Genomic DNA, 26,225 nt, shown 5'->3' with positions numbered 1-26,225 from the left:
GCTGTAATAACACATCATGTTATAATCATATTTTAAGCCTACATCATACAGCCTACTCAATTACCATATTATACATAAATCATGAATAGGCTACACGGATGGGTCTTATAATGTCAGTGTTACAGGCTTTCATAATGTGTGTTAAGGATTTCAACTGTTAATTGAGTGCAATCTTTGTTGCATGCAATTAAGATAATACTTTAATAGCTATAAGGTCATTGTCACAAACAACTGACAGTGAGTACAAGTACACTTGGCAAAACCAGCTATCCCAAATCTAAAATTTGCTTTTTCTTGTTAAAGGCCCTTTTCTCATGTGAACACACACAGCCGTGAAAAGGACAATGTTCCATCACCATTATAAACAATGTCTGTTGTCACCATAGAAATAATAAACAGGCATTATAAATCCCAAAACAGAAATTGATAGGTCGGTTGTTGGTGCTTTTTCTTTTCTGCCTCTTGTTCTAAGGGAGGTTGTGACGTAACTGCACGTTATCTGTCATACTTGCTGTTGATTGGCTCTTGTGTAGGAAAATGAATTGATAGACGTGCGTTGATCCAATCAGGCACACAGTAAAATTTGTTGCCTTTACTGTTTCTCGTAAATCTTAGCTTCTAAATAACCTGCGACAGGCACATTTAGTGTCACAGGCCAACCTCATATTCCGGGTTGTGCGGATTATGGTTATAAATATAGCCTCCTTCATAAGACTTTCACATCTCCGACCCTGGATAGCATTAAAGCTGGACAATAAAAGAAATTCCAATAGGTTGATTTTCATAGCAGAACACTACACTAAAGGTCCTTAATTTCATGATAAACGCACCACTGGACCACTGATGTTGGGGTTCTTATAGTTCTGACAGCAAGTGAAGGCATCATTAGAAGTGCGTCCTCCCTGCACTTTCCTCTAAAGAGCCAGTTGTTGACCCGTTGAGTAATGCGGTCTGCTCCACTATCTGAGCACCACCGTCAGACGTGTGACTCCTCCGGCTGTCCGCTCTACGGTCTGCCCTGCCATGGTCGACCTAAACAGCGGCTGGAACCTGTCTTTCGCCGGGTGCGGGTTTCTGGGAATTTACCACATCGGAGTTGCTAGCTGCTTGCAAGAGAAAGCGCCCTACCTCGTCGAAGGGGCCACCAAGTTGTACGGGGCCTCAGCCGGCGCTCTGACTGCTTCGGTGCTCGCTAGCCAGGCGTCCCTAGGTAAGACAACCCGCTGTGGCTCGTTAGTCTGAGCTTTATGCACACTGGAGGCAGTATATGGAGGACACAGGAAGACATGTATTATTATTGAAATTGTTAATAATGTGGTCTGTTGCATAGGCCTAGTTTTCTAAATCTTAATGCTAAATATTATATAGGCTATTTGAAAAATGTATCTTTGATATGTTTTCAGTTCACATGGTGGCATGAGAAAACTGTTTTGAGTAGATTTTGAGATTTGAGTTGAATATCTTGACTAAACTTCCCCAAAAAGGTATTTTCCTGCATATAGAAATACCAAAATATATCATGAATGTACTTTTGAGATATTTTTCATATACAGTACGAAACAGTATTGAAACAACATTCCGTTTCCGATTGTCCAACATAAACGTCATCTAAATGTTATTAACATATAGGCTTACAAATACATTAATATAAATGAATGCATTAATAGACGTATACTTCTTAAAGCGATACACATGGCACCACTGGATCATAAGAGAACTGTTTCTTGGGTGTGGATGGTGTGTCACAGGCACCCTTTCGCTTTCTCCCCCATGAATAAGCAGTCGAAAAGGGCTGATATCTGTAGTGTATCGCTCAACAAGAAGCTGAATTGATTAGGTTGAGTACTCGGAAGACTCAGGTCACTGTTGGTCACTGACCCCTTAGTGACTATTGATCCAGTCACAGGTTGACTTTTGAAAATGTGTGTTTTTGTTTACAGTGCCTCAAATTCTTTATTCTTTCTCATTTGTAGCCCGATGTTGTGAAGATGTGATCGAGGTAGCAAAAGAGGCCAGGAAGAGGAACCTGGGCCCCCTTCACCCCAACTTCAACCTGGTCAAGGTGTTAAAGTCTGGCCTGAATCGTGACCTGCCCTCTGATGCACATGTCCTGGCCTCGGGGCGGCTGTGCGTTTCGCTAACCAGAGTGTCTGACGGGCAGAATGTGCTAGTCTCGGAGTTCGATAGTAAGGAGGAACTTGTACAGGTGCGGGGAGTTTGTGACATTGTTTTCTTGTCGATCTTGAGAAGCCTCTACGGCAGCGGTGTCAAACTCAATGTCACTAAGCGCCACATTGGAAAATGAGAATCACATCAAGGGCCAGACATGTAGAGTTTATTAAGATGCTTTTTTTTAAAGAAAAAGTTAAATATTCTTGGACAGTATTGTTGCATTTCTCATGAAGCCTTTTCATTTACAGTTTGGTCCAAATATAACGCCCCCAAAAAAGTCAGTAAAAACGTTCCTTAGCCATCATAGACTTGAACAAATCAAGCAAAAACAGTGATTCCATTTTTAAAACAGAGCTGACTCACAACATGTTTTACAGCCTGAACATGAAAACTCTCTGCTTCTTTGGTAATTTTGGAATCTCAAAGTCGACAAATCTGCCAAATTCTGCTTTAAGTGTCGCGTAATTGCATTGTGAAAGACGCAATCCCTTTATTTTGGTGTGGTGCAAAAAATACGGGAAATAGACACGCCAAATTTTATTGTGAACCTAATTGATATGATTTGCTCTGGTTTAACTCTGTCTTCAGGCGCTGATCTGTAGCAGTTTCATTCCCATCTACTGTGGGCTGATTCCTCCATCCTTCAAAGGAGTGGTAGGTGTCGTTGGTTGAATGGCTACTCATCAAGCTTTAGCTTTGGTTTCCCCTTTTGGGATGCACAATAATTTGTAAAAAATTGTACTTCATTATTTTAATTCTTCTCCTAAAATAGTCACATTGTTTGTCGAGTACATTACAAACCATTCATTGGGAACCATACACTCATGTGACTAAAAATGAAGCTACAAAAAGGAGGAGGGACTTTTAGTGGCAAAGAAAGTCCTTATTTTAAGATAAATATATCAACATGCAAGTTGAAGTTGAAAAAGGAAGTGAAAGAGGGGAATCGCAATGTTATATTTAAAGTAAAATCATGGTCAATATTTTGAAGATTATTTGGATTGCCTTTGGGTGCAGCTGTAACACAAAAACATATCTACCTCATGACAGTATTGCAGTAAAACCTCAATAAACGACTGGGAGAATACTAAATAATTGGTCAAGGTGCAAGGCAGCTATGAGATCATTTGGTTTTGATTACAAAAATCAGGAGTAGTTGTTTGCATGTTTCGAAAGAGTACTGTGATAATCATTTTAGCTGCAAGTTATAGTTTCTGATACCACTGTTGCCTGTACATTGACTTATCAGCTGCTTTTGGACTTTGACAGTGATTCTATTTGGATTGACAGTGCTATGGTTACTGTGTGTGTGTGTGTGTGTGTGTGTGTGTGTGTGTGTGTGTGTGTGTGTGTGTGTGTGTGTGTGTGTGTGTGTGTGTGTGTGTGTGTGTGTGTGTGTGTGTGTGTGTGTGTGTGTGTGTGTGTGTGTGTGTGTGTGTGTGTGTGTGTGTGTGTGCGTGTGCGTGTGTGTGTGTTCAGATGACTTTATATAGTAGTAACAAAATACAAATTTCAGGCTTATTGCAATGAACAAAATCAACCAGATGACATGAAATATATTTAAATATGAAGAAGTTTAGTTAACGAAACAGGATACCGTATTAAAAGCTGTTGAATTGTCAGTTATGGAATGTAAGCACTTAAAGGAGTTGAGTTGTCAGGTGATATCAGCCGGAAGCTTCTCACGGCATTGACCCAACATTTCACTTGAAGTGAAACTGTTTACAGCTGTGAAAATGTAAAAATAGCACAATACAAAGGTCAAGTGACAACAATCCTGACAGATAAATGTCTGGATCCAACCATTATCAGGTATAATAGGTGCATATAATAACTGGGCAGTTCCAGGTTCATTAAAATGAGTGTATCTAATTAATCAATCTGTCGATTAGTCTATGTCTCGCTTTCTCCACAACTCAAAGATATTTAGTTTACTCTCACAGAAGAGGGAAGAAACTAGAAAATATTCACATATAAAAAGAATCAGTGAATTCACAAAATTTTGCGATAGTTTTAATAGTTGACAGCTGATCGATTAATCTAAGCAGCTCTAATTTAGATAGATAGATACTTTATTCATAATAACATATTGACTATGACTATATCAGATAAACAAAATAACCTATAAACTGACTGACTCAATAGTAATAAGAACATTATGTAACAGGGAATAAATTATAAGATGTAAAATGTAGATGTTATGACCATAGTCCAGGTTATGTATGAGGGCTAATATAGCCAGTAAGACAGTTTTACAGCAGACAAGTGATTCAATGAACATATCGGCATATTTCACTCTGAATAGACACTGGTGTCCCAGGTTTGGGGCCAAAGTTCAGTGTCAGAACAGACCAGTGAACACCGTGAGTCCAACAACCTGAAGCTAGATTCAGTTAATGTGCATACAGGTTGAAATGCCCCTCCAGTAATCTGTCTGCAGGCATTGTATGTGTATTCTGTTAATTGTGTACTTTCTGCTGCCTGCGGCCTCAGAGCCCGGTTTAGCGTGACTCACCAACTCCATGTGCATTGAACTGAGGCATGACACACTGTGGACAAATAGTATGGACACAGAAAACCTGGAAAAGGTTAGAGTTCCTAGTCTCGCTTTGCCAGACCCTCCTCTACAGCTCTGTGGTCTGGCTAGTCCTAATGGCATTCTGGGATGGGAGAAAAATATGCTCTGGTTTATTGGCATTTCTTTAAAACAATCACAGTCGTCTTGGGCGACCCTAAACTCCGCACGGAATGAGTAAAATCCCTGAAAGTTTGGGGGAAGTCATGGGATTTTGCTTTGTACCAAAAATGTCAAACGCGTGTCAAACCCGTTCCCATAGGTTCTGTATAATTTCCTAAAAAGGGAACTGAAAGGTAAAACCATTACTTAAAAAAAGGCTATGTCATCTGGTACGTATATTAGGACAAATGGACACAGTGTTTAGTTGCTTTTAGTTAGAGAAATAAAGGGAAATTAAGATTTAGAGAACAATTTGTTACTTGCTTGGGTTGAAATTTTTTTTAGATTAGATTAGCATTTTAGCAGTTGTTCCTCAAGCAAACAACAGCTACTATGTATCAGATATGTAAAATCCTGTTTCTTTCTTCAGATCTCAAATGATTTGGTACTTGCAGTCTAATGTCAACTTTCATAGTTTTCTCAGAGGAAACATTCAAGGGATATTGTTATGAATTACAAGTAGTAGTAGTAGTTACCAGCAGTTTTTCATAGCCAAGAGAAGCTAAAGCCCAGTTGATACTGTATGTTTGAGCTGCTATATTTACTTTTTAAGGTACTGTGACATTTCCCATTGCTATCACTTTCTGCTACCACAAGATAGCAACACGCCATCGATGCACCTGAACACACCTCCCTGTAAGACCAGCACGCCCATGGGTGCAAAGAGGGGCGCAGGTGCATTTCCTATTTAAATGAGCTGGGCGCAGGATGGGAAATTAACAACTGTGTCACTCTTAAAATAGTAAAGACACTTGCTTCGGGCAGTGCTTTGAGCTAAATGCTAACCTCGTGTGGCTGAACTGTCATTACAGCCAGTGAGATTAAATAGGCCCAATACTAATGAAGTGAATCCAATATTAGAGTAAGAAATTCAATAATGTATGCTAAAGTATCAAAATACACATTGCCATTCTCTAGATGCACATTAAGGGATCCTAAGCTCCATTTGCTTACTGACCTATATTCAGTCATGCTGGAACACACAGATGCTAAGTCTGCCAAGTTGAAGGGGATTTTACAACTGACACTTGAAATAAGGTTAATCTCTTCTCCTCTGTTAAACCCTCAAAATGATTTTAAATAAAAACAACTAATTTTCTAATGTCTTAGAGGTTGTCTTTAAAATGTAACTGGAGCATTCTATTACATAAATAAATGGGTTAAGTCTTTAAAAAATGATCTCACTTGTACATCCAAAATTGTTAGAGAGATGTGACTGACAAGGGAAAATCTTGTTTTGGTACAGTGTAGTTGGCTTTTTAATAGGCCAGGACTATGTTAACACGTGAAAAAAATAATGTTGTGCACACCTTTAAGTTTTCAGAAAAGTGTTTGGTTACACCTACCCGTGTATACATGTCAGCAATGCCATCTAGAGCACGCCAAACCTATAGGTGGCAGGGTGAGAACAAGAAGCTCAAGCCCACGTTAGCCAATCAGAATCCCGAAAATATCAACAGCAGCAACAAATCTCTGCAGCAACAAATCTCCTCTCTCTTCTCTTCCTCATTTCCTCAGCTGCCCTAACCTCTGTTTGTCTCAGTTTACATGCAAGCGTGCAAAAAAAATTCAAAAATCTCCAGAGTTTTTAGAAAGACTCGTCTTCAGAGGCCAATTCTCAGTTTGTGTAAAAACAAAGGGCACAAACAAAGGAAAATGTGTTCAGAATAACCATGCACGTGTAAGCAGGGCATGAAGTGTCTTTAGCTCATAATGTCAGAGGGATCTCAGATCACAAGGGAATTGCTCAATGTACCATAATCATGACCAATATCCTAGATAGACAGTGCAGTGATTGAACATACTTTACTGCAAACTACTCTTCAAACAAAGTTTTAACTACTTCAACTTTTGAATGTAAGTAGGTACTTACATAGGGCAACAATCTTCTGCCTTCTATCTTTCCTGTCTGCCTCTACGGCGTGTAAAATTAGACAGCTGCAAATACAACGCAGCATGTTTTTCTCCTATCCGGGAATGCTGTGTGGATTCGCCAGACCCTCCTTCGCACCACGGTTGAGGAAGGTCTGGCATCGAGAGACCACTCCTTAGGTATTGGAATTGGGTATTGAATGACGAGGCATTTTTCGATACTGGATACTTTAGAGGCAATTTAGGTCAGTGCCTAAAGAGTATTGAATTCGGTAACCAGCCCTATACATACAGTACGTTTTTTCTTCCATTTTATTTTGTTTCTTTAGCGTTACGTGGATGGTGGGATGAGTAACAACCTGCCGCAGTCTGAGCTTAAGAACACCATCACCATCTCTCCCTTCTCTGGCGAGTCTGACATCTGTCCTCGTGACAACTCTACCAGCTTCCACGAGCTGCGCTTCACCAACACCAGCATCCAGATGAACCTGGGCAACATGTACCGCCTAAGCAAGGCCCTGTTTCCCCCAGAAACCAAGGTAGGTCATGCCTCAGCCTCAGAGGGACGTGCAGTTGATAATGTAGATTTAAAAAAAAAGACTATAACAAAACAATTATGCTAAATGGTTGTGCACTTTTTAGGTAGAATTTAAATTTTGGGTGTTGTTTACTCACTAAATAAATAAAATAAAATAAATATCAAGGTTTTGAATCAGAGTAATTTATGACAAAAATAAAGCTGCACCAATCGATTTTCCTATATCAGCAATGGTTCTAATTAATGTGTGCAACGTGAGAGGAATTGTAATGAACCTACTCAAATCTGCATTTCCCCTTGGCTCTAACCTTTAACATAAATAATGAAATACGATACACATTGTTTTTACTATTTTTTGTATATCCTCTATCGCTTTTACTGTTTCATAATTTTAATTAAAAAAACATATGTTAAAAGAACAACATTAAAACTCAGAAATCAAACCAAAACACAAAAAAAGCTGATTGAATAAAGGTATTGCATTTGTACGCATGTAAAATTTCCATAAACCTCTGCTGGACAACACTAGAATGCAATACAATTTCTCAATTATTTTCCTTTTACCATTTTTTTTAAACTTATGACACAGTAAATGTATACTGTACAATACAGTTTATTGTTTTGTCTTCTTATTGTGGAGCTAGAGCCCACACAAATTTACCTTTTCCATTGAGAAAGTCAGAAATAAGATATTTGAACATTGAATAAGATGTTTGATGTTTTCTGATCCATTTCTGTTTTTGTTTTTTTATTAATGAGTTTTCTTTTATGAAAATAGCTTACTGGACAGTTATGGTTGAGCCATTTTTAGACAGTTGAGAAAAAGACAGATATTTCCCGTACACAAGATAATCTTTTTGCTTTCCACAGGTAATGGCTGACATGTGTCAGAGCGGTTATAAGGATGCTCTACGCTTCCTTGAAGAAAACAGTGAGTATCCTCCTACTGTTTTACTACTGTGACTCTCAGATAAGCTCACCTAGTTATGATGCATCCCTATTAGCCGCTTGCTTAACCTTTGGACTGTTTCACTGATGTCATGTTTTGTGGTGCCAGACCTGCTGATGCTCGATCATCCAACCTCGGGCCCCGCTATGCCAGAGAGCCCGCCCACCACCTGCTGCAGCACGCATACAGAAACCACACAAGACTGGGTGCAACGGAGACTCCGCTTACTGCGAAAACAGCACTGGTGGCTAGATGAGCAAATTGTTCTGCCTTCGCCCATCAAGAAAGGTGTGGTGTCATCCAAGACTCTATTGACTTTTAGTCATGAAGATACATTTGAGCCAAGATTTTGTGATGCCTCTGTGAAGTATGGTTGATGGGTTGTCTGTGTGTCTGTCAGTGTTCTGTGAGGCCTGCCAAGACAAATCCGGCCTGTATGCCAAGGTGTCCAAAATGCTGCCAGTGAGAGTGGCCTCCTACATGCTCATGCCCTACACACTACCTGTGCAGTCGGCCTACTCAGTAGCACAGAGGTGAGTACACTGTCGATCTAAACCATAGACTTTACTAATTAAAAGGACGTAGAAACAGTGACGTCACCCATTGGTTTGTGGATTACCTTTTTGATGCCTCAAATTCAGGCGTTGGCATCTTGGTTTTTTGAAACCGGACGTGACCATGTTTATGTAACTGGGGGAAGCTGAGGAGGATGATGCAGCTAACACCAAACAATTTTTCAGGCGATTCTGTTGTCGCAGATTATTTCCCTGTATCAGAAAGAAATCATGAGAGTCTTACCAGAGTTGTGGTCTCATTGAGAGCCAGCCGTCTCAATCGTTTGGTGTAAGGTGGTCATGAAACTCTTTTTCCCGTCTTGATGTTCCAACAAAGTCAAACGTGTTTTGATAATAACGTAAGTTTAAGGTCTTGGTAGCAAAGTTAAATCATGTGAAAATTGTCAACAACCAATGGGTTCCCTCCCTCGTGCACCAAACAGGAAGCAGTAAAAGGCTAGAGCCAGTGCTGTTTATGGTTGCTATTTCGGCCCGCCAAGCTAAGTGCTAAAAAGGGACAGTTGCAGATTTTCAACCCTTCTTAGGCGCCTAATCTAACGTGACCTCCGGGTGCTGCCGTCATTCATGTACGGCAGAACAGTATGAGGCAGGCAAACGGCAGGGTCGTCTGTGTGTTAAATTACTCTACAACACAGGGTATCTCATGATACGATACATGGCTCACGATACCGATAATATCACGATCCGGCAATTCTGCGATGATCAATATATTACTAATAATGCCTTTGAAAATGTTAAGTGCAGGTTTTCTTTCTTTATTTACTGCAAGCCTGTAATATAAATTGACAAATTAAAAAAGATTATAAAAAACATATATTTCTAAAAGTCAACCAACCTGTGTATGTAAAACTTGTATACATTTATGCGCATACTATTTAAAAGCTTAACAAACTTGTTGTTGTTTATAGACTTTGACTCATTTTAGTGCTTAAACTTTTAAAGAATGAGAAACTTGTTTTTGTGTCAATTTGGACACATTTAACTTTACATTTAACTTTTCAGAATTTCTCTTATCTTTTATTTAAACCTGGGAAGCAACCAAAAGCAAGATTGAAATAGGTCCGCAGTTTTCAAGCTAAAATATGTGGCTTGGTAATATTCAACGCTGATGAAAAGTCCATAAATAAAAGTCTGGCATGAGGGCCAGGACCTTCCAGGTGCTTGTACAGAAAGTTAGGTAAAGTGATTGAGCATCCCCTGCTTTATCTATTTTAAAATAAATGAATCCGAAAAAGATTTATTGACATGTAGCAACTGCAAAGTAGTAGTTACTAGGAATTTCCCTTGGTTTATACATTTAAAAAAAATTTCACAGTAATGTACAAGGTATGTATGGGACCATAATTTACAAAATGAACATCTTGCTGTAGTGAAGACTTGAAAGTAGCAATTGAGACCATAAATCCATTGAAAAAAATGTTTATGGAGGTAATAAATCAAGTGAGTGCGGTCATTTCCTAGGTTTTTCCTTGCTCAGTATTGGACTTGGGGTGGGACACATTATGCAGGGGGTTCTGGGGGTCCTGAACCTGGAGGTTTTGAGGGTAAAAGACTTCAATTCTTGCATTCCGATAAATTTTTAGCCTGTACTTTATTGTAAAAACTGCTTTATTTATGGCAATGAACTCACAAAATTCTAGTGGCAGGTAACATTTCAAAAAATTATAATGGAATATCATTTTATTCAGTACATCCAGGACGTTAGCCTGGATAGACTACACTTGACACTAAAGTCCAGTTGTCTCATCAGTAGGCCTATAAACAGGGCTTATGGTCACTTTTTTTGAAAAATGTTAGATTGACTTACATAGCCTACTGCTTTTACTGCTGATTTGTACAATAATACCATGATAAAAAACATGAAGTGTAAGGTTTTCTACATAATATTGATCAAAAAATGATCAGTAACGTTGAGCCGACAGTGTAACCGACCACCACAGTTCATGCATACATGTGAATCGCAGATAAATTGCAATTTAACCTTTTTATAGTGAATGTTAATACCAACTGTAAAAAACACAGGAGTACTATTTACGTGACTTTGAGACATTTTCAACCAGTTGTGAAACTGTCTACATTTAATACTGATGCCGTCAAACAGCTCTGCGCCCATCAGCAGCGGCATGACCACCAGGAGGGTCAGGTACAGCCTGAAACCTGCAAACGGAGATCCCAGTAGCGCTAGCAGTCTTACCAGCTGGGTGAAATATGTTAGCTATGGATGAGAGGGAGGCTGGCCGCTGAACTCTGCTGAAATCAGACATTTTGGCGCTGGTAATTTTTCTTTGGCGCTGGCTTAAGACCTCTTTGGGGGGCGCCAAAACCTATGCACTTTATGCAGGGAAAACCGTTTCCCCATAGACTTCTATAGAAACTGACTTCTTTTTGCAACCAGTGGACTTGCCCCCTGCTAGAAATTAGACAGAATGCAGGTGGCATTTCTGCATTGGCTTCACTTTTCATAGATGGAAGCTATTACCAGTATTTTTTAGTCTATGATGATCTTTGTCCCTATTTTCAAACAAAAGAGTTCTGCACTGAAAACCCTTTCAGTCAGGTCCATGACCAAGTTGCTTGTTTCCGTGTTGAACATCGTATAATCTGATTTCTGCTCTGCCCCAGGTTTGTGGAGTGGATCCCAGAGGTGCCAGCTGATATGCGATGGCTGTATGGGGTAGCAGGTGACATGTACCAACAGGCCTGGAAAGGAGCACCCGCTAACTCAATTGGGTAACAGATGGTTTTTCATACAGTGCAACATTCAGTCAGGGCAGGTCAGGTTGCTTTATTGGTACCCGTAAGTAAACTAGGCTTACAGTCTAAGAGGCAAGACATCCTTAAAACCACATAACATGAATGTAACACACAAAACATTCAAATATATCAAATAGACAGTAGAACATGGAAGAAAAAAACAGTACATGACCACACTGACTTGGAGAAATTCTACAGCTAGAACTTGATGAAGGTGCTTGTGCATTGTGTGCAAGTAATTCTACAGTTTGTTTAACAGAGTGATTGCCACGGGGACAAAACTGTTTTTAAATTTTGTAGTTCTACAACCATAAACCTATGTCCAGAGAGGAAATACTGGAATTACCTATTCAAAGGGTGTAGGCTGTCTTCTAAGATGGCCATAGTCATACAGTTATCTACCAGCAAATTACAAACCAAGAAGGCTGTACATAAATGGAAATAGCAAAAAATTACATAACAATACAAAGAACAAAAGAGTATGGTTGGGTACTGAATTAAATATGTTTTAGGCACCGACCAAATTGCCCCTATAGTATTGAAAGATGCATCGTCATTGAATACCCAATTTCTACCTAAGTAGTCAATTTCATCAGCGTTATTGAGCCAATCAGCATGAAGCATGCTTCTACCAAGACCTAATAATGTCTATGATTGGCTGTCTAACCTTACATGTCGTAGAGACACATGTTCATGTAGTAGGAGCTAAAATATGAACAGTAAGATTTGTGCTGTAATGGTGTAATTTCTTTTGTTATAATGGATTTTAAAAAAAGAAATCAAAAAAAGTATCATTTAAGAACCCGTATGAAACTCCTAGCACATTTATTTATCTGTTGATAATAATAAGATAAATGTACTTTAAAAGTAATAATTTTTTCAAGTTTTTAATGCTCAAGACGTATTGGAGACTGGACATATACTCTATTGGTAACAGAGTTCACATCAACAGTACATGCAAATATCTTCTGTCATGTAGAGAAGGGCTTTAAACCCAACATGCCGTTCAAAAGACCCTATTCTTTATCCATTTGTGTTTAAGGTGCTTTGTTTTACTGCTAGCCATCTTCTCCCGTTCATAGATGTATTATAAGACCAGTAAGATGCTGTTGCATCAACAATTGCCACTGCAGGCGGTTTATCTATCCATCACAAACATGACCGCTTTGTTTTCCCAGTGGAGGACGCTTAAGCCCTTGTTGATGTCAAAGTGACCCAAAACAGGATGACACAGACACAACATAACTTCACCAGTTTTTGTCCTGATTTTTCAGACCAATGCAGTAGAACAGGAAACCTGTTTGCCTACTGGACTTTCACACATGACATAACTATATGTAGTATTATGATTTAAACAACTGGCATTTTAGTAGACCAAATAGTTCAGTTCAAACCTCAACATATGTGACCTGTGTATCTAAAATTTGGACACGTTTTTTTTCAAATATCATTTGAAAAATGAGTTCAAGGCATTAAGCATTTTAGAGAAAGTGTCTTCATGCAAACACGTCATTGCAGTAAAAGCCTCAGTATGCTTCAAGTAAATTGCTTGTCAGGTTATCTAAAAGCATCCAAAAATTACTTTTTGACAGCGGAATCAGACGAGATTGCACCCATCATTTTTCCCTTGCCCAACATTCAAAAATCTTACAATCACACTCACTTAATTGAGCTTCTCTCTCAAGCTCTTTGTTAAGGAAAACCTCAGTAGCAGCATGACTCTGCATATGGTGAAGTAAATGTTTGGGAAGATTTTGATGACTTACACAGACACATTTAATAAACTCTACGCTTCCACTATAATCAATTAAACTGGCTACACCGGACACAAGAGCAGCGCGTAAGTGGTGCGTATGCTCCAGGGAGATCCGCTCTGCATGCGTGAGGTTTGTGCGAACACAGAAATGGATCACAGTGTGATCCTATGTTTGTTTCACATTAAACCACCGCATGCCAGTTAAAAGATACATTTCATAGCACAACAGAACGGTCCGCATCCATTGCGCGTGCATTGTAGCCAAACAATAAAAATCAAGTGCGGCGCTCTCGTTTGCCCAGAAGTTCTGGTAACGAAGAACCTTTGAACTTTGTTGCATTTTGCTTCTATTCATGAATGTGTTTTTTGTGAAATAAACTCTTAAACATCTGTGTAATTCACTTTCCAGTGAGCCAGGCCTGAGGAAATGCTTGAGTGCGCCGCCTCTACCTACAGAGTGTGAGAAACCAATGCAGAGAGACCACCTGCCTGCACTTTCCTCCCTAGACCTCCCCAGCAACTACTGGGAGTACACCAAATCTACCTCCTCCTCGTCCCAAAAGCATTCTCACACCGTCTCCTCCTCTCCGCAACAAGTCTGCTTCTTTGTCGGCTCACAGGAAGATCTCAAGAGCCCCGAACCACAGTAAAATGATTCAGGACCAGAACTTTGACAATGATTTGATCAAATGTTCACTTTCTGTGAGGAGCTAGTGGATTAATGGAGTGGTTCAATATTGAACCAATGGTGCGTAAATGTTTCAAGGAAACACTGATTCATCTCTGACTCTGAACACTCCAGGTGTCACAACTCACTCAGGCTCATGGACATGTTTTATAATCTGTTTTAATGCACAGCACAGCCATGTGACTAGTTTCAGTCTCATTACAACCCTACCTACCTTTCTTTCAAATATACTGTAATGTAGCAGTCATTCCACATTCCATTACAGCTTCTTGAATCAAGAGAAGGGTTCCCACACATTTTTCATGTGCAAATTTCAAACACTTTTCCATGACTTTTCAAGGACTTGCAATAGGATTTCAATGGTCACTTGCGTGTAACACAAGCATAGCTGTATACTACACTTTACTCCAAATGGTAATTATTGTATGAAAAGCTTTTTTCAATCTCTAAATGTTTTAGTTCAAGTACTTCACACTTCCTGCAGTGCATTTCCTATAAGACTCAGGTCTGCCTTGTACCAGCTCTTGATTATGCTGTTATAGTTTTAGACAGCTGGGGGACTTCCTTTGAAACACTGAGCTCCTCTCTCCTCTGTCTTTCCATTTGTGTGCATCCATGTCCCAGAAATGCTTGTTAGTAACCTCGCTCTGGGAATTCATTCCCTGGAGGCCGTATGTTCTTTCAAGCCCAGCAGTTTTCCTTGGATTTGGGGGGCTCCAAAATCATGGTTGCAGCTGTCACCATGGTCCCGCTACGCCCTGCTACGCCCTGTAATGCCCTCCTATACCATGAACTACTACAATTACTATTTCTAGTCACTGTTCCATTATCTTTTTTTTTTTACTGTTATTGCCACTGTGCATCACACCCCCAACCGGCCCTGTCAGACACCGCCTACCAAGAGCCTGGGTCTGTCCCAGGTTTCTTCCTAAAAGAGTTTTTCCTCTCCACTGTCGCACTAGTTGCTCGCTTTTGGACTAGAATTGTTGGGTCCTTGTAAATTAAAGAGTGTGGTCTAGACCTACTCTATTTGTAAAGTGTCTTGAGAGAGCTCTTATTATGAATTGATACTATAAATATAATTGAATTGAATTATAATATCAGGCTGGAACCGGCTTTCCAGCATGAGGAGAAATGAGACCTATTGTACCATTAGTGTATTTAATGCATTTCATTACAAAACATTTTGGGTTGCAAAAGCAATGCATACATACTACATAATATTTCGTAGCTCTCTATTCAATTCAATTTTATTTATTGGCTCTTGGTAGGCTGTGTCAAAATGTGTCAGTTGGGGTATGATATGCAGTAGAAAGTAGGGTATAGGAGGGCGTATTAGGGCGTAATAGGGCATTGAAGGGCGTAGCAGGGCAAAGTAGGGCGTAGAAGGGCATAGTAGGGCGTTGTAGGGCATAGAAGGGCATTGCAGGGCGATGCAGGCCGTAGTAAGGCTTCTCACAGATACAAATTGCATCTGTTATTAGAGAGCCAAGAAATAGTAAATGTAAACCTCCCCAGTATTGTTCAAAAATATCATTTTCAAACAATTTCAGCTAGCTGGAGGGAGAGATTGAACGCAGGGAGATAATGATAAAACTGTGTTGTGAACAAAACGCAAATCACCGCATATTAGAGCTACATCACGTCTACAGCTTCAGTAAAATAAAACACGGAGGGTTATCCATGAAGGATTACTGGAACAACTAATTGCTTTTAACACAACAAAATGCCTCGACTCTTCCAGGCGTGGAAAATGAGATTTTAATATTCCATGACTTTTCCAGGTTTTCCTTGACCATGTGAAGTATATCTGTCTGTAAAGGTCATGTCTGTTTTTACAGTTGTGATGTCTCCAGGCACCATATGATGACTTCTAGGGGATATGATGCAACTTCTGGCAATCGTATTGGAGAAATCTTGGCCTACTCTCTGTAAATTAGTGATCCCCTCCTTCTAAAAAATGTGAAGCCCCTTTTCAGCTTTTTTCACTTTTTAGGGAAGAAAAACAAATTATGGCTAATCTATTCTAATTTCTCATCAAATCTGACCAGTTTGACAGTGTTCCCTCAGTGGCCGCAGCTGGAGCTCGGCCCTGCTGATTACTTTGGTGATAAGATTGTAATCGTGGCTGATAGAAATGATGGCCAAAGCTACTAAAGTGTCCTTCAAACACAGTTTACTGGGTCACAGAACTTGAAATATTGAGATAAATTTACCAAATAAGACACTGATCATAGACATTACTGACCAATACCTTCTGCAGTTTAATGCAGGCCGTTTTCTAAAGCCAGCAACAAAGTTCCACGATTGTGTCAGGTGGCTGCTGGGAAATTGCAAAAGCAACACTGATGCTGACTGTGCTGATTAAAAAAGTGCCACCAGTGTTGTTGTAATTACTGTGTTATCAGTGGATATGGTCCAACCTTCTGTTCTTACATCTCTTGTGACTTGAATGTGAAAGAATGTTATTCCACTGTGAGATTCTCTTAAGATTAAACTATTTAAATCCATTGTTTCATTTATTTGAGTGTCCTACACCAAATAGTGACAATTGAGTAAAACTATCTTGTTTTGCTGTTTATTTTTGCAGGTTAGCCTCTTGAACTTTAGTGTTGTTTACCCAGAATTCCATTACCCATCATCATATCATTATACAGGAAACACTTTGTTTTGCTGGAGAACATGAACTAAAACTTTTTTTTACAATGAACTTAAGGCTCTGTATGTAAAGACCTTATATCGCGCACATTTTTTCTATTGGCTGTTATTTCCTTTTAATAAGTGTTACTTACTTGGCAATAAATCCTTTTCTGCTTCGGATTTTTGTCGGAGAAGCGCTCCAACTTTGTGAAAGTAATCATACATTTCCGAAGGGATTTTCTATGCCATTTTCTAAGCACATGTGGTTCTGTTACTTAAAATAATTCAGTGAGGGATAATTAAATTAATTTCATGTGTAAATAGACTAAAATGTATTTCGGTGTGCAACCGTGTTGAATAACGTTACTGACTACAAATTAATCTTGAATTTAAACTTCAAAGAAGAAACGTCTTAAATTGCTTTTCATGATTATAGTTTGTCACAATTATGTAAAATCTCTGACTTTGCACTATATACACATTCTTTATAAAGTTCTTAAAAAATAGTTTCCCTACATTGTCAGCACATCTAGTGGATGTGTTCATTTTAGCTTAATATGCATTTTTGAAAATAGTTCAACATCTGTTCATGGATGCATGTATAACAAAAAAACAACCATAACATCTGTTGGGTGATGGGATGCTCTGCGCATGCGTGCTGGCTCAACACCAACATCATCACTCAGGAGATTAAAAGGATGGCGGAGGATGGGAGGGATGAGTCGGTGGCCACTGACGAAGAGTCAGACAACACAGCTGCAGACGGGAGCAACAGCTTAAACAACACGGTAAAACAGTAGCTAGTAGCAGTAGTTACAATTGCTCTCACTCTAGCAGTAGATACTGGCAGTGTTCCCGTTACAGTGAATTGTTTGCTAACAGTAAGCTCAGGGCAGAGCTAGCTTAACTGTATGTCAGACAAGCTAGCCGAATGCTAGTTAGTACACGTTGAATTCGGCACAATTCAGTTAACGTGTTTGCCATTAACATTGCTTTTGTCATAATGGACTCCGACGTAACCAAGCTAACAATTTTTGGTTCCCAGAACGTTCTGGAAACGTTCGTTTTTTGATGCGGGAACGTTCCCTGAAGGTTAGGTTTGGTTGTGTTTTGGTTGCATAAGAAAGTTTTTTTTAACGTTCTGGAAACGTTAGTTTTTGGTTACATTGAACGTTCTCAGAACGAATGAAGCTATGACTCGCCCAGACTACTGTTTTTTTCATGCTTTTAACGTTACATTAGCTTGCTTAATAAATACTGTGTTCTATGTTATATGCACAGCTGTTAGCTAACAAAAGCCTACATTGACCCAGACGTTTTGCATGTTTTCAGAGTATTAATGATACTGTGTGATTGGATACTTTAGATGGTGGAAGAGGGCTCCACTCTCGTGCGCAGAATGGAGATCTGTGTTGCTGAGGCTGAGAAAAGAAGTGGTAAAAACGCAGTGAACATGCAGGAAACGTTTACTGTGTACCTCATCGAAACACGGTGAGAATTGCAGCCAGTCATTTAAAAGGAAGTGCTGTAGGTTAAGCTATCAGCATTTCCTCTTCTTCAAGCTCCACTGTGCATGCATTTGCTTCTGTATTTTGTCACTGTGCAAAAACAGCTTAACAAAATGGTTATCTGACTCAATCTTTAAAGGCCCATGGATGCAGTCGCGGAAGGTCGTAACCCAGCTCCTGACTCTCTGTGGAGGAGATACAGTGAATTTGAACTGCTGCGGAACTACCTGTTAGTTACCTATCCATACATCGTGGTCCCCCCTTTGCCTGAGAAGAGAGTGAGTTTAGTGTGGATCTGCTTTCCAAAACCTGTTAAGAAATGTCTAAGGCTATAGATACACCACCACATTTTGGTTTAAGAACTAATATCCTTTGCTATGTGTCTTTATGCCTTGCGTTCAGAACGAGGACGCGTACTGTACCTTAATACATCGCTATTAATCATTTTGTACCCACCACTTTTTTTGAAAACCTCAAGCTCAATTTAGTTTAAAAAAATAAAGTTGACACATATCATTCTGAAAAAGCTTTACGTAATTTGTACTAAACAACGACCAATGATCACCAAATTCCTCATGGCCATATCTTGTCATGAACGCTTAAGCCTGTCAAAATAACTTTACCAAAATCCAATCTCACATTGTTGAAAATTGTAAATTGAAATGGAATTGAATTGTTTTCTTCTTCATTGGCATTTATGGCGAGGAAAAGGCTTAACTTGGTTTAATGTACCTAAACAATGACCAATGATTACCAAATGTCTCTCGTATTGATCCTCATAACCACTTTCCAGAAACAGATTGAAGGAATGTCATTTGTCATTTGCACGGCTACATATAAACGGAATATTAGTGGAATATTCACTTTCATTAGCCATGTAAATAGCTTAGTCGGAATATCGTCTAATTTGGAATAAGGGCAAAAAACTGAATATTGTGAACATGTTAATATAGTCAATGATGACAAAACAACTAATATAAATGGTCTAGGTTGCTACGACAACACACCCACTATGGACCAATGTTGCCTATTTGGACCAAATCCAGCCAAACAGAACGTCTGAACCAGGAAGTACAGATAATGCAATTTAGGTAAATAAAGAACATAGAAGCAATTACCGGAAATTCTGATGGATAGATGACAAACATACAGACCCATTAGCTACAAATAAAATAAATGAATGTAGCTAAAAAAAGAAAAGAAAACCACTATATGTTATTTTGTATAAAAGTGCTTGGATAATTGTTTCTCTTGTACTAAAATAACTTTTATGAAGCTAAAGGTGGCTGTATCACACATAAATGTTGTCACCAAAATAACATCAGCAAGAGTCAAAAGTTACCACTTTCTGTCCCATTTCTCTCCTATTGTTTAGCATGCAACTTGGGGAGGTGCCATTTTAGTTACTTATAATTCACTTAATTACTATTTTAGTGTGGTGCAACCCTATTTTTTTAGCAAGATATAATACACACTTGAACTTACACACAGCTGCAAGTAAAGGAACTGCAGAAGTGAGGACTAAAATGTAGGCCGTTTCTTTGCTCTCTGGCATGCAGGCGGAGTTTGTGTGGCACAAGCTGTCTGCAGACAACATGGACCCAGACTTTGTGGAGCGGCGCAGGATCGGGCTGGAGAACTTTCTGCTTCGTGTGGCATCACATCCAGTCCTCTCCAATGACAAGATCCTCCACCACTTTCTCACTGAGGTACACGCTGCAGCTCTGGGTCAGTTATGTGATGATTAACAGATCAGCGGCTCAGTGAATAACTTTTTGTTCATTGCTGTGTGGCAGGAACATGGCTGGAAGGAAGTGGTGTATGAGACAGGATTTCAGGCAAAGGTACTTTGTGGAACCCCTATCTTTTTATTTGTACAGGCAATGCTTACACATAGTTCAGTGTTCACAAAGCTTGACCACCTATTGATGCTTCTATTTCAGGCCGATTCCAGGATCAGGGCTCTCAGTGCCACCTTCAGGGTGAGAAATCCAGATAAGTAAGTAAGTGTTTCCTAAACACAATGTAACAAGGTTTGTACATTGTGTTTTTGTGTTGTGTAATTGGATTGAAAAGATTGCTAAAAGTTACATTGTACTGTCAAAAGAATCCATCTGTGATCATCAAGAGTCCTTTTTTTTAAATTGGAGCTCTATGTTTAACAGAGCTAACCTGATGTAATTATTAAGATATAATAAGATGTTAGATAAACTTTTTCTAAATAGCAGTTATATGAGCCATTTCAAAAGCAATTATATGATTACAGAATATTTTGGTGCTTTACTCGATGTGTGGATTCATCAATTAAACCTTTTATTTTTTTTATTGGTTAATATATTCATCATTTGGTCTTTCAAACCTTAGAAAACAGTGAAACATGCCCAAATGTTTGGCATTTCTGTTTGAAAAATGACTTAAATTTTTAATTGATAATCAAAATATTAAAAGAATATTATAAAAATTGAAAGAATAACAAAAGAAACAATAATTTAGACCCAGAATGCAGAACTTCTACATATAAATGAACGTCAAACAAGTTCACACAATGCTGATCGGCCTATTGCCACGAGGGAAAGCTCTCTGTAATTCTTAGTTTATGTTATTGGTAAACAATATACAGTGGTTATGGTTTCGGTGGTGACATTTCCATGCTGGCGCACCAGACGGATGTTGATACTCCAAAGGAGTAGTTTAGTTCCACCATTATTACCTAATACCTTGACTAACAGTAACGGGGGAGAGCCAGCCGCAAGACTGTGTTTTATGACTCACACTCTCCCTGCCAGAGGGGGTAATCGAAGTTCCGCACTCCAGGTTTATAGGTTGAATTAAAACCCATACACATTTAAATAGCTGGGGAGATGGTAGGTAAAGGAAATTGTAATCACTGTCTTTTGTACATTTTCTCTAACCCAGACGCTTCATGGAGATGAAACACTACAGCGATGAGCTGCAGTCTCACACATCTCAGCTGCTCCGAGCACGGGCAGTAAGTCCACACACACACACACACACACACACACACACAGATTGAATTCATGTTTTCTATAATATTTTATTAAATTGTTTCATGCTTTAAATCTTTAAACTGCAATAACTGATGTTTTGGTTGTGCTGAAGCACATACTGTATACAGTATAGATATAGATATATACTTATTGGCGAACAGTTGCTTATTCACACATCCAGCAGTTAAAGGTCAACATTATCACTCATTTGGAGCTGTGTTTGTTGATGACTGGAGTCCAATATTCTGCTGCTGCTCGACAGCTAGTCTCTTACTAAAACACTGAGAGCAGGGAGAGTCAACCAAAACAATAAAGTTGCAGCCTGACATTCCGGCTGGAATGGGCGCCCCCCGGTAGCGCATACCATTAAGCCTTGAGTTCTTATCACAGTGGCTCAGGTTTGAGTCCTACCCGCGGCCCTTTGATGCGTGTCCCCTCTTTCTCTCTGCCTTTCCTGACGATCCATATAAAGCAGAAGATGCAAATGCTGCAAACAATGAGCTGAAAATGTTTTTACATTATAATTTGATACTTTGTTATTACAAAATTATTTGTTTTAGCGACGTAAATACATGTCAGTGCTAGTGGCTGAAACTGAACGCAGTAAGTCTCAAGAGAAAATACTAAATAATTTGATACCGATATTGAAAGTTCATTCTCACCACAAGATCCATTCAGTAGGTTACTGACCTTTCATGTATTTTCTGTGTCTCTTTTAGAGGGTTGCAGATAGACTCTACGGTGTTTACAAGGTCCATGGAAACTATGGGAGAGTCTTCAGGTTTGACAACAAGCATATGATTTTATATTTGCGCATGACTAAAAAGGACAAGAAATTCTGAAGTTGATCCTTTCGTGTGTGTGTGTGTGTGTGTGTGTGTGTGTGTGTGTGTGTGTGTGTGTGTGTGTGTGTGTGTGTGTGTGTGTGTGTGTGTGTGTGTGTGTGTGTGTGTGTGTGTGTGTGTGTGTGTGTGTGTGTGTGTGTGTGTGTCCACTGCAGTGAGTGGAGCGCCATAGAGAAAGAGATGGGGGATGGACTGCAAAGTGCCGGTCATCATATGGATGCGTGAGTAATGGATACTGTAGGATCGTTACTGCCTCATTAACCCAGCTGTGTTGCTTGTGAAGACAGATGTTTTTTGTCACTCACCTGTAGATATGCTGCCTCAATTGATGACATCTTAGAAGAAGAGGAACATTATGCAGACCAACTGAAAGAATATCTCTTCTATGCTGAAAGTCTGAGGTAAGACAATTTTAAAGATCCTCTAAACAATGTACATATTAATATCTGATTTGGTTCAATCATGGTTACATGAGCCCCACCTTTTTAGTCTCAATCCCATCAGTATTACGCAGGCATCACTGGTCATTCCACCAATACACATTGGCATAAAACCAGAGCTCAAAACTAAAGCTGTCAGATTTATGTAGTGGAGTAAAAAGTACAATATTTCTCTCTAAAATATAGTGGAGTAGAAGTATAAAGTGGCATGAAAAGAAAAGACTCAAGTAAAGTACAGGTACCTCAACATTTGTACTGAAGTGCAGTATTTAAGTAAATGTTCCTACTTACATTCCACCACGGGTTTTATTGTATCACATCTAGGGTTTCCCCAAGGGAAGTTAAGTTTGGATGGGTTTTGCACAATGTCAATGTAAAAATCTTTCCTTTTAATAGGGTACTTATTTAAGGGGGGAATATGAATAAGGGCTTAAAGTGGGAAAAAATCCTGAGCCTGAATCTTTTTTTTTTTTTTTTTTTTTTTTAAATAGTCATACGCCGAAAATCCAGCACCAGGCCAGAGTACTTTAAGCCCTGAATATTACTGAACTGTAACCTGCACCATCACATTTACAGATCATTTGCCAGCAATCCATTAAATAAGAATTCAGTAAAATTACAACTATCTAGATGTACAGTGCAATCTCCAGTGACATGTGCAGCCCACACAACTTCACTGTCTGAGCCAAAGGATACATGCTTTCATGAAAGTGTTGATTATAGTGAATATATTTTGGATCAATTATATTTCAGTTAAACAGCAGATATTAGCTAAAGCAAAGCACTTGTTGACACCTTCTAATTTTTGCTTGATAGCAGTTACTATGTGGAGCGTAGCTTCATTGAGCATGCTAATTGTGGATTCTAAGTAAAATATTTCCATTCATTCATTTAGACCTTAGTGGTCCCCTAATACTGTATCTGAAGTCTCTTTTTATATAGACCTTAGTGGTCCCCTAATGCTGTATCTGAAGTCTCTTTTATATAGACCTTAGTGGTCCCCTAATACTGTATCTAAAGTCTCTTTTATATAGACCTTAGTGGTCCCCTAATACTGTATCTAAAGTCTCTTTTATATAGACCTTAGCGGTCCCCTAATACTGGGCCATGTCTCATGGGTGGGCCAAATTCTCTGGGCGGGCAAAGCAGAGAAAGGTGAGGTAACCTTGTCCCTAATTACCTGCTAAAGAGCAAGATTCCAGATCGGCCCATCTGAGCTTTCATTTTCTCAAAGGCAGAGCAGGATTTCTACCCACAGGGGGACCATAGGCAGGCTGGGGGAACGCTTATTAATGTTAAAAAACCTCAGAAAATGAAATTGTCATGCCACGGGACCTTTAACTGGCAATGAAGCTTACTCATCACGTGTCACATTACACACTGTTTTTGACTAATGAATTAATTAATTTGGCAAAATAATGAATTATTTCTGCTTATGATTTGGTAAATACAGCCTGAGCAGATAACCCCTGTATTCCTAAAATTCCCACATTGAATATTCTTGGACATTTGCGACCCTAATCACATCTGTGGTCACTGGATATTGGCTATGATATATGGCTATGCCAAATGCTTGTATTAGAGCATAAGAGCAGCATGATATTATCAAGAACACTTTGCTTTGGCAGGGCAGTGTGCAGGAAACACGAGCTGACCCAATTTGAGTTTGAGATGGCCTCCCAGGACCTCATCTCAAAGAAGCAGCAACATGAGGAGCTGACTACAGGGGTACATTTTCTTTTGCTTTGTTTGTTAAGGCCGTGGGTAGAAACAGAAGCATGAATCTGCCTTTATTCTTAAGCAGTGATTGCTGATTTTCAAACACGGTAAGACAGTTGAGCAGATGTTAACAACTTCCAAATTGAACTGTCTTCTCTATTTATGCCGTCCTTAGATTGTGCGGACGTTCTCCTTCAAAGGCATGACCAACAAGCTTTTTGGCCAAGAGGCACCTGTGCAAAGGGAGGCCAGAATCAAGCTGCTGGAGGAGCTAATAGCAGAGGGTGAAGACAGCGTCAAGGAGAAAACAGTCGAGTGCAAGTGAGTCAGATTGTTTGTGAAAGCAGCCAGAAAAATGTTCTGTACATGATTATCCGTAATATATTTGCCAATTTTTGCCTGTGTGCTTTATTGGATCTGTTTTACTACAGAGAGCATGTTGAAAGGGCGTGGGTGGATATGCAGCGCTTTAAGGAGCAGAAAGACAAAGATCTGCGAGAAGCGCTCATCAACTATGCTGTCATGCAAATCAGCATGTGCAAAAAGGTACAGAGGAGCACAACAGCTGTCTAAAAGTTACAGGACAAATGGACTGGTCATGTTCCTGAAAATGGGTTTCTTTTTCCTCTCTCTTAATGCAGGGAATACAAATGTGGAGCAATGCCAAAGAATGTTTCCTCAAGATGTAATGGTGAAACCATTTTCAAAGGACTTCCACCCTCAGTAATGCTCAGCTGTGGATGCTGGAAATTGATGCCAATGTCTTGTGGCTATGGTTTACAAACAACGTGCGTATAAAGATGATGTAGTTTGAAGTGTTTTCACAAAACGAGTTCAAATGCAACAAATGTTCAGTAGTAATTTCCATCCACTGTTAACCTGTTGTGGAGTGAAAAGCGAGGTGGTGGTGGAGCACACAAAGCACATGAGTGAGACACTGGAGACCATGGCATGGTTATACAGGATAAATAAGCAGTTTAAAAACAGTGTCTTGTTTCACATAAATACATTTTGACTTCAGATAGACATTTGGGCCTGATCTTGCACCCGGAGCAGCGCGGCGCAAAGCCCGGCACAACTGTCTTTGATATTTTAAGACCGTACAGCGCCCGCGTCGTGTAAATAGCAAATGCACCTGCGCCCATGGCCGTGCTGGTCTTACTGAGAGGTGCGTTCAGGTGCATTCTTGACGAATTGTTATCTTAAGGCAGCGGGAAGTGTTCTCGCCATTGACCAAAAAGAAAACCTTGTCTAAAATCATTAGCGCAATTTCATTGTTATTTTAACAACGCGTTGGTAAAATGCATCCAGGCTTATGCACAGCAGACAAACATGCAAAAGATTAAAAAAATATATATTACCGTGTAGATCCTTCATCACAATAGCAACGCGCCAAGGTACAAACGCGCCTGGCTTTTAAAGGGAATGGGAGATGGGAGATTGGTTTATTGAATGTTACACCCAAAACACACATACAACCCTTTTGAACCATGCGCCCGGCGTGCACACACCCTTTTTTCTGCTGTCAAACTAGCAAAAGTGGATTCGGACAGGCCCTAAACGCACCCGCGCCAGGCGCTTCACGTCGTGCACTTACATCGTTAAATTAGGACCCCTAAGAACATTTATACTTGAATATCTTTATGAAGTAAGACTCATTTGCAATGACTTTTATCGAACTGAAACCTGTCAAACCTCTGTTTCAAAGTAGGAAAATTCTGTGTAACATTACAAAACTTCCATTAGCATAGTATTTCAGCACAGTGCAAGTTACAATGCATTTGAGATGCAGTGGCCATGTTTTCATCTTTTGTTATATGGTGCCACTGGTCAACGGGTGTCATTGATTGTTACCATGGAAACATGGCTCTTAGTTATGAGTTAGCCTGGGGTTAAGTTTTAACCAAATTGGACCAGAACTAAAAAGCAGCAATTTTTCCTATTTCCCCTTGGTCTAAACCAAATTAAGTGAGCTACAGGTGTGAATACAACTTGAGCTAAACATGTACATGTATAGTGCTCAT

The 26,225-nt window shown here is 39.5% G+C and overlaps 2 protein-coding genes across 2 annotated transcripts; both read left to right on the top strand.

Moving 5' to 3' along the window:
• The first annotated feature begins 834 nt into the window (after positions 1-834).
• On the top strand, positions 835-14,689 carry pnpla3 (patatin-like phospholipase domain containing 3). Its single transcript, XM_034863909.1, has 9 exons — positions 835-1,210; positions 1,974-2,206; positions 2,761-2,826; positions 7,111-7,320; positions 8,190-8,250; positions 8,377-8,556; positions 8,669-8,801; positions 11,466-11,573; positions 13,763-14,689. The coding sequence occupies exons 1-9, from the start codon at positions 1,024-1,026 to the stop codon at positions 14,001-14,003; spliced, it is 1,419 nt and encodes a 472-aa protein (XP_034719800.1). The 5' UTR covers positions 835-1,023; the 3' UTR covers positions 14,004-14,689.
• A 2,666-nt stretch (positions 14,690-17,355) lies between these two features.
• LOC117938821 (sorting nexin-4-like) lies at positions 17,356-25,511 on the top strand. The gene is made up of 14 exons (XM_034863728.1): positions 17,356-17,469; positions 18,048-18,172; positions 18,329-18,467; positions 19,749-19,898; positions 19,986-20,033; positions 20,133-20,188; positions 21,106-21,178; positions 21,917-21,978; positions 22,198-22,263; positions 22,354-22,443; positions 24,111-24,210; positions 24,377-24,522; positions 24,633-24,747; positions 24,843-25,511. Exons 1-14 carry the CDS (start codon positions 17,380-17,382, stop codon positions 24,888-24,890), a joined length of 1,308 nt encoding a protein of 435 aa, XP_034719619.1. The 5' UTR covers positions 17,356-17,379; the 3' UTR covers positions 24,891-25,511.
• Positions 25,512-26,225: the final 714 nt, after the last annotated feature.

Source organism: Etheostoma cragini, chromosome 23 (assembly GCF_013103735.1).
Source record: "Etheostoma cragini isolate CJK2018 chromosome 23, CSU_Ecrag_1.0, whole genome shotgun sequence".
Classification (NCBI taxonomy): Eukaryota; Metazoa; Chordata; class Actinopteri; order Perciformes; family Percidae; genus Etheostoma; species Etheostoma cragini.
The sequence above is the reverse complement of the archived record's forward strand: the minus strand, read 5'-3'. Positions and strand labels throughout refer to the sequence as shown.

What these genes read in the sequence shown, in the direction of transcription:
- pnpla3 (XM_034863909.1), top strand. Translation starts at nt 1,024, where the DNA reads ATGGTCGACCTAAACAGCGGCTGGAACCTGTCTTTCGCCGGGTGCGGG. An exon ending in ACGCTTCCTTGAAGAAAACA is followed by an intron (nt 8,251 to 8,376) that starts GTGAGTATCCTC and finishes TTGTGGTGCCAG; the next exon opens with ACCTGCTGATGCTCGATCAT. An exon ending in GCACCCGCTAACTCAATTGG is followed by an intron (nt 11,574 to 13,762) that starts GTAACAGATGGT and finishes TTCACTTTCCAG; the next exon opens with TGAGCCAGGCCTGAGGAAAT.
- LOC117938821 (XM_034863728.1), top strand. Translation starts at nt 17,380, where the DNA reads ATGGCGGAGGATGGGAGGGATGAGTCGGTGGCCACTGACGAAGAGTCA. An exon ending in TCCACCACTTTCTCACTGAG is followed by an intron (nt 19,899 to 19,985) that starts GTACACGCTGCA and finishes GCTGTGTGGCAG; the next exon opens with GAACATGGCTGGAAGGAAGT. An exon ending in AGGGTGAGAAATCCAGATAA is followed by an intron (nt 20,189 to 21,105) that starts GTAAGTAAGTGT and finishes TCTCTAACCCAG; the next exon opens with ACGCTTCATGGAGATGAAAC.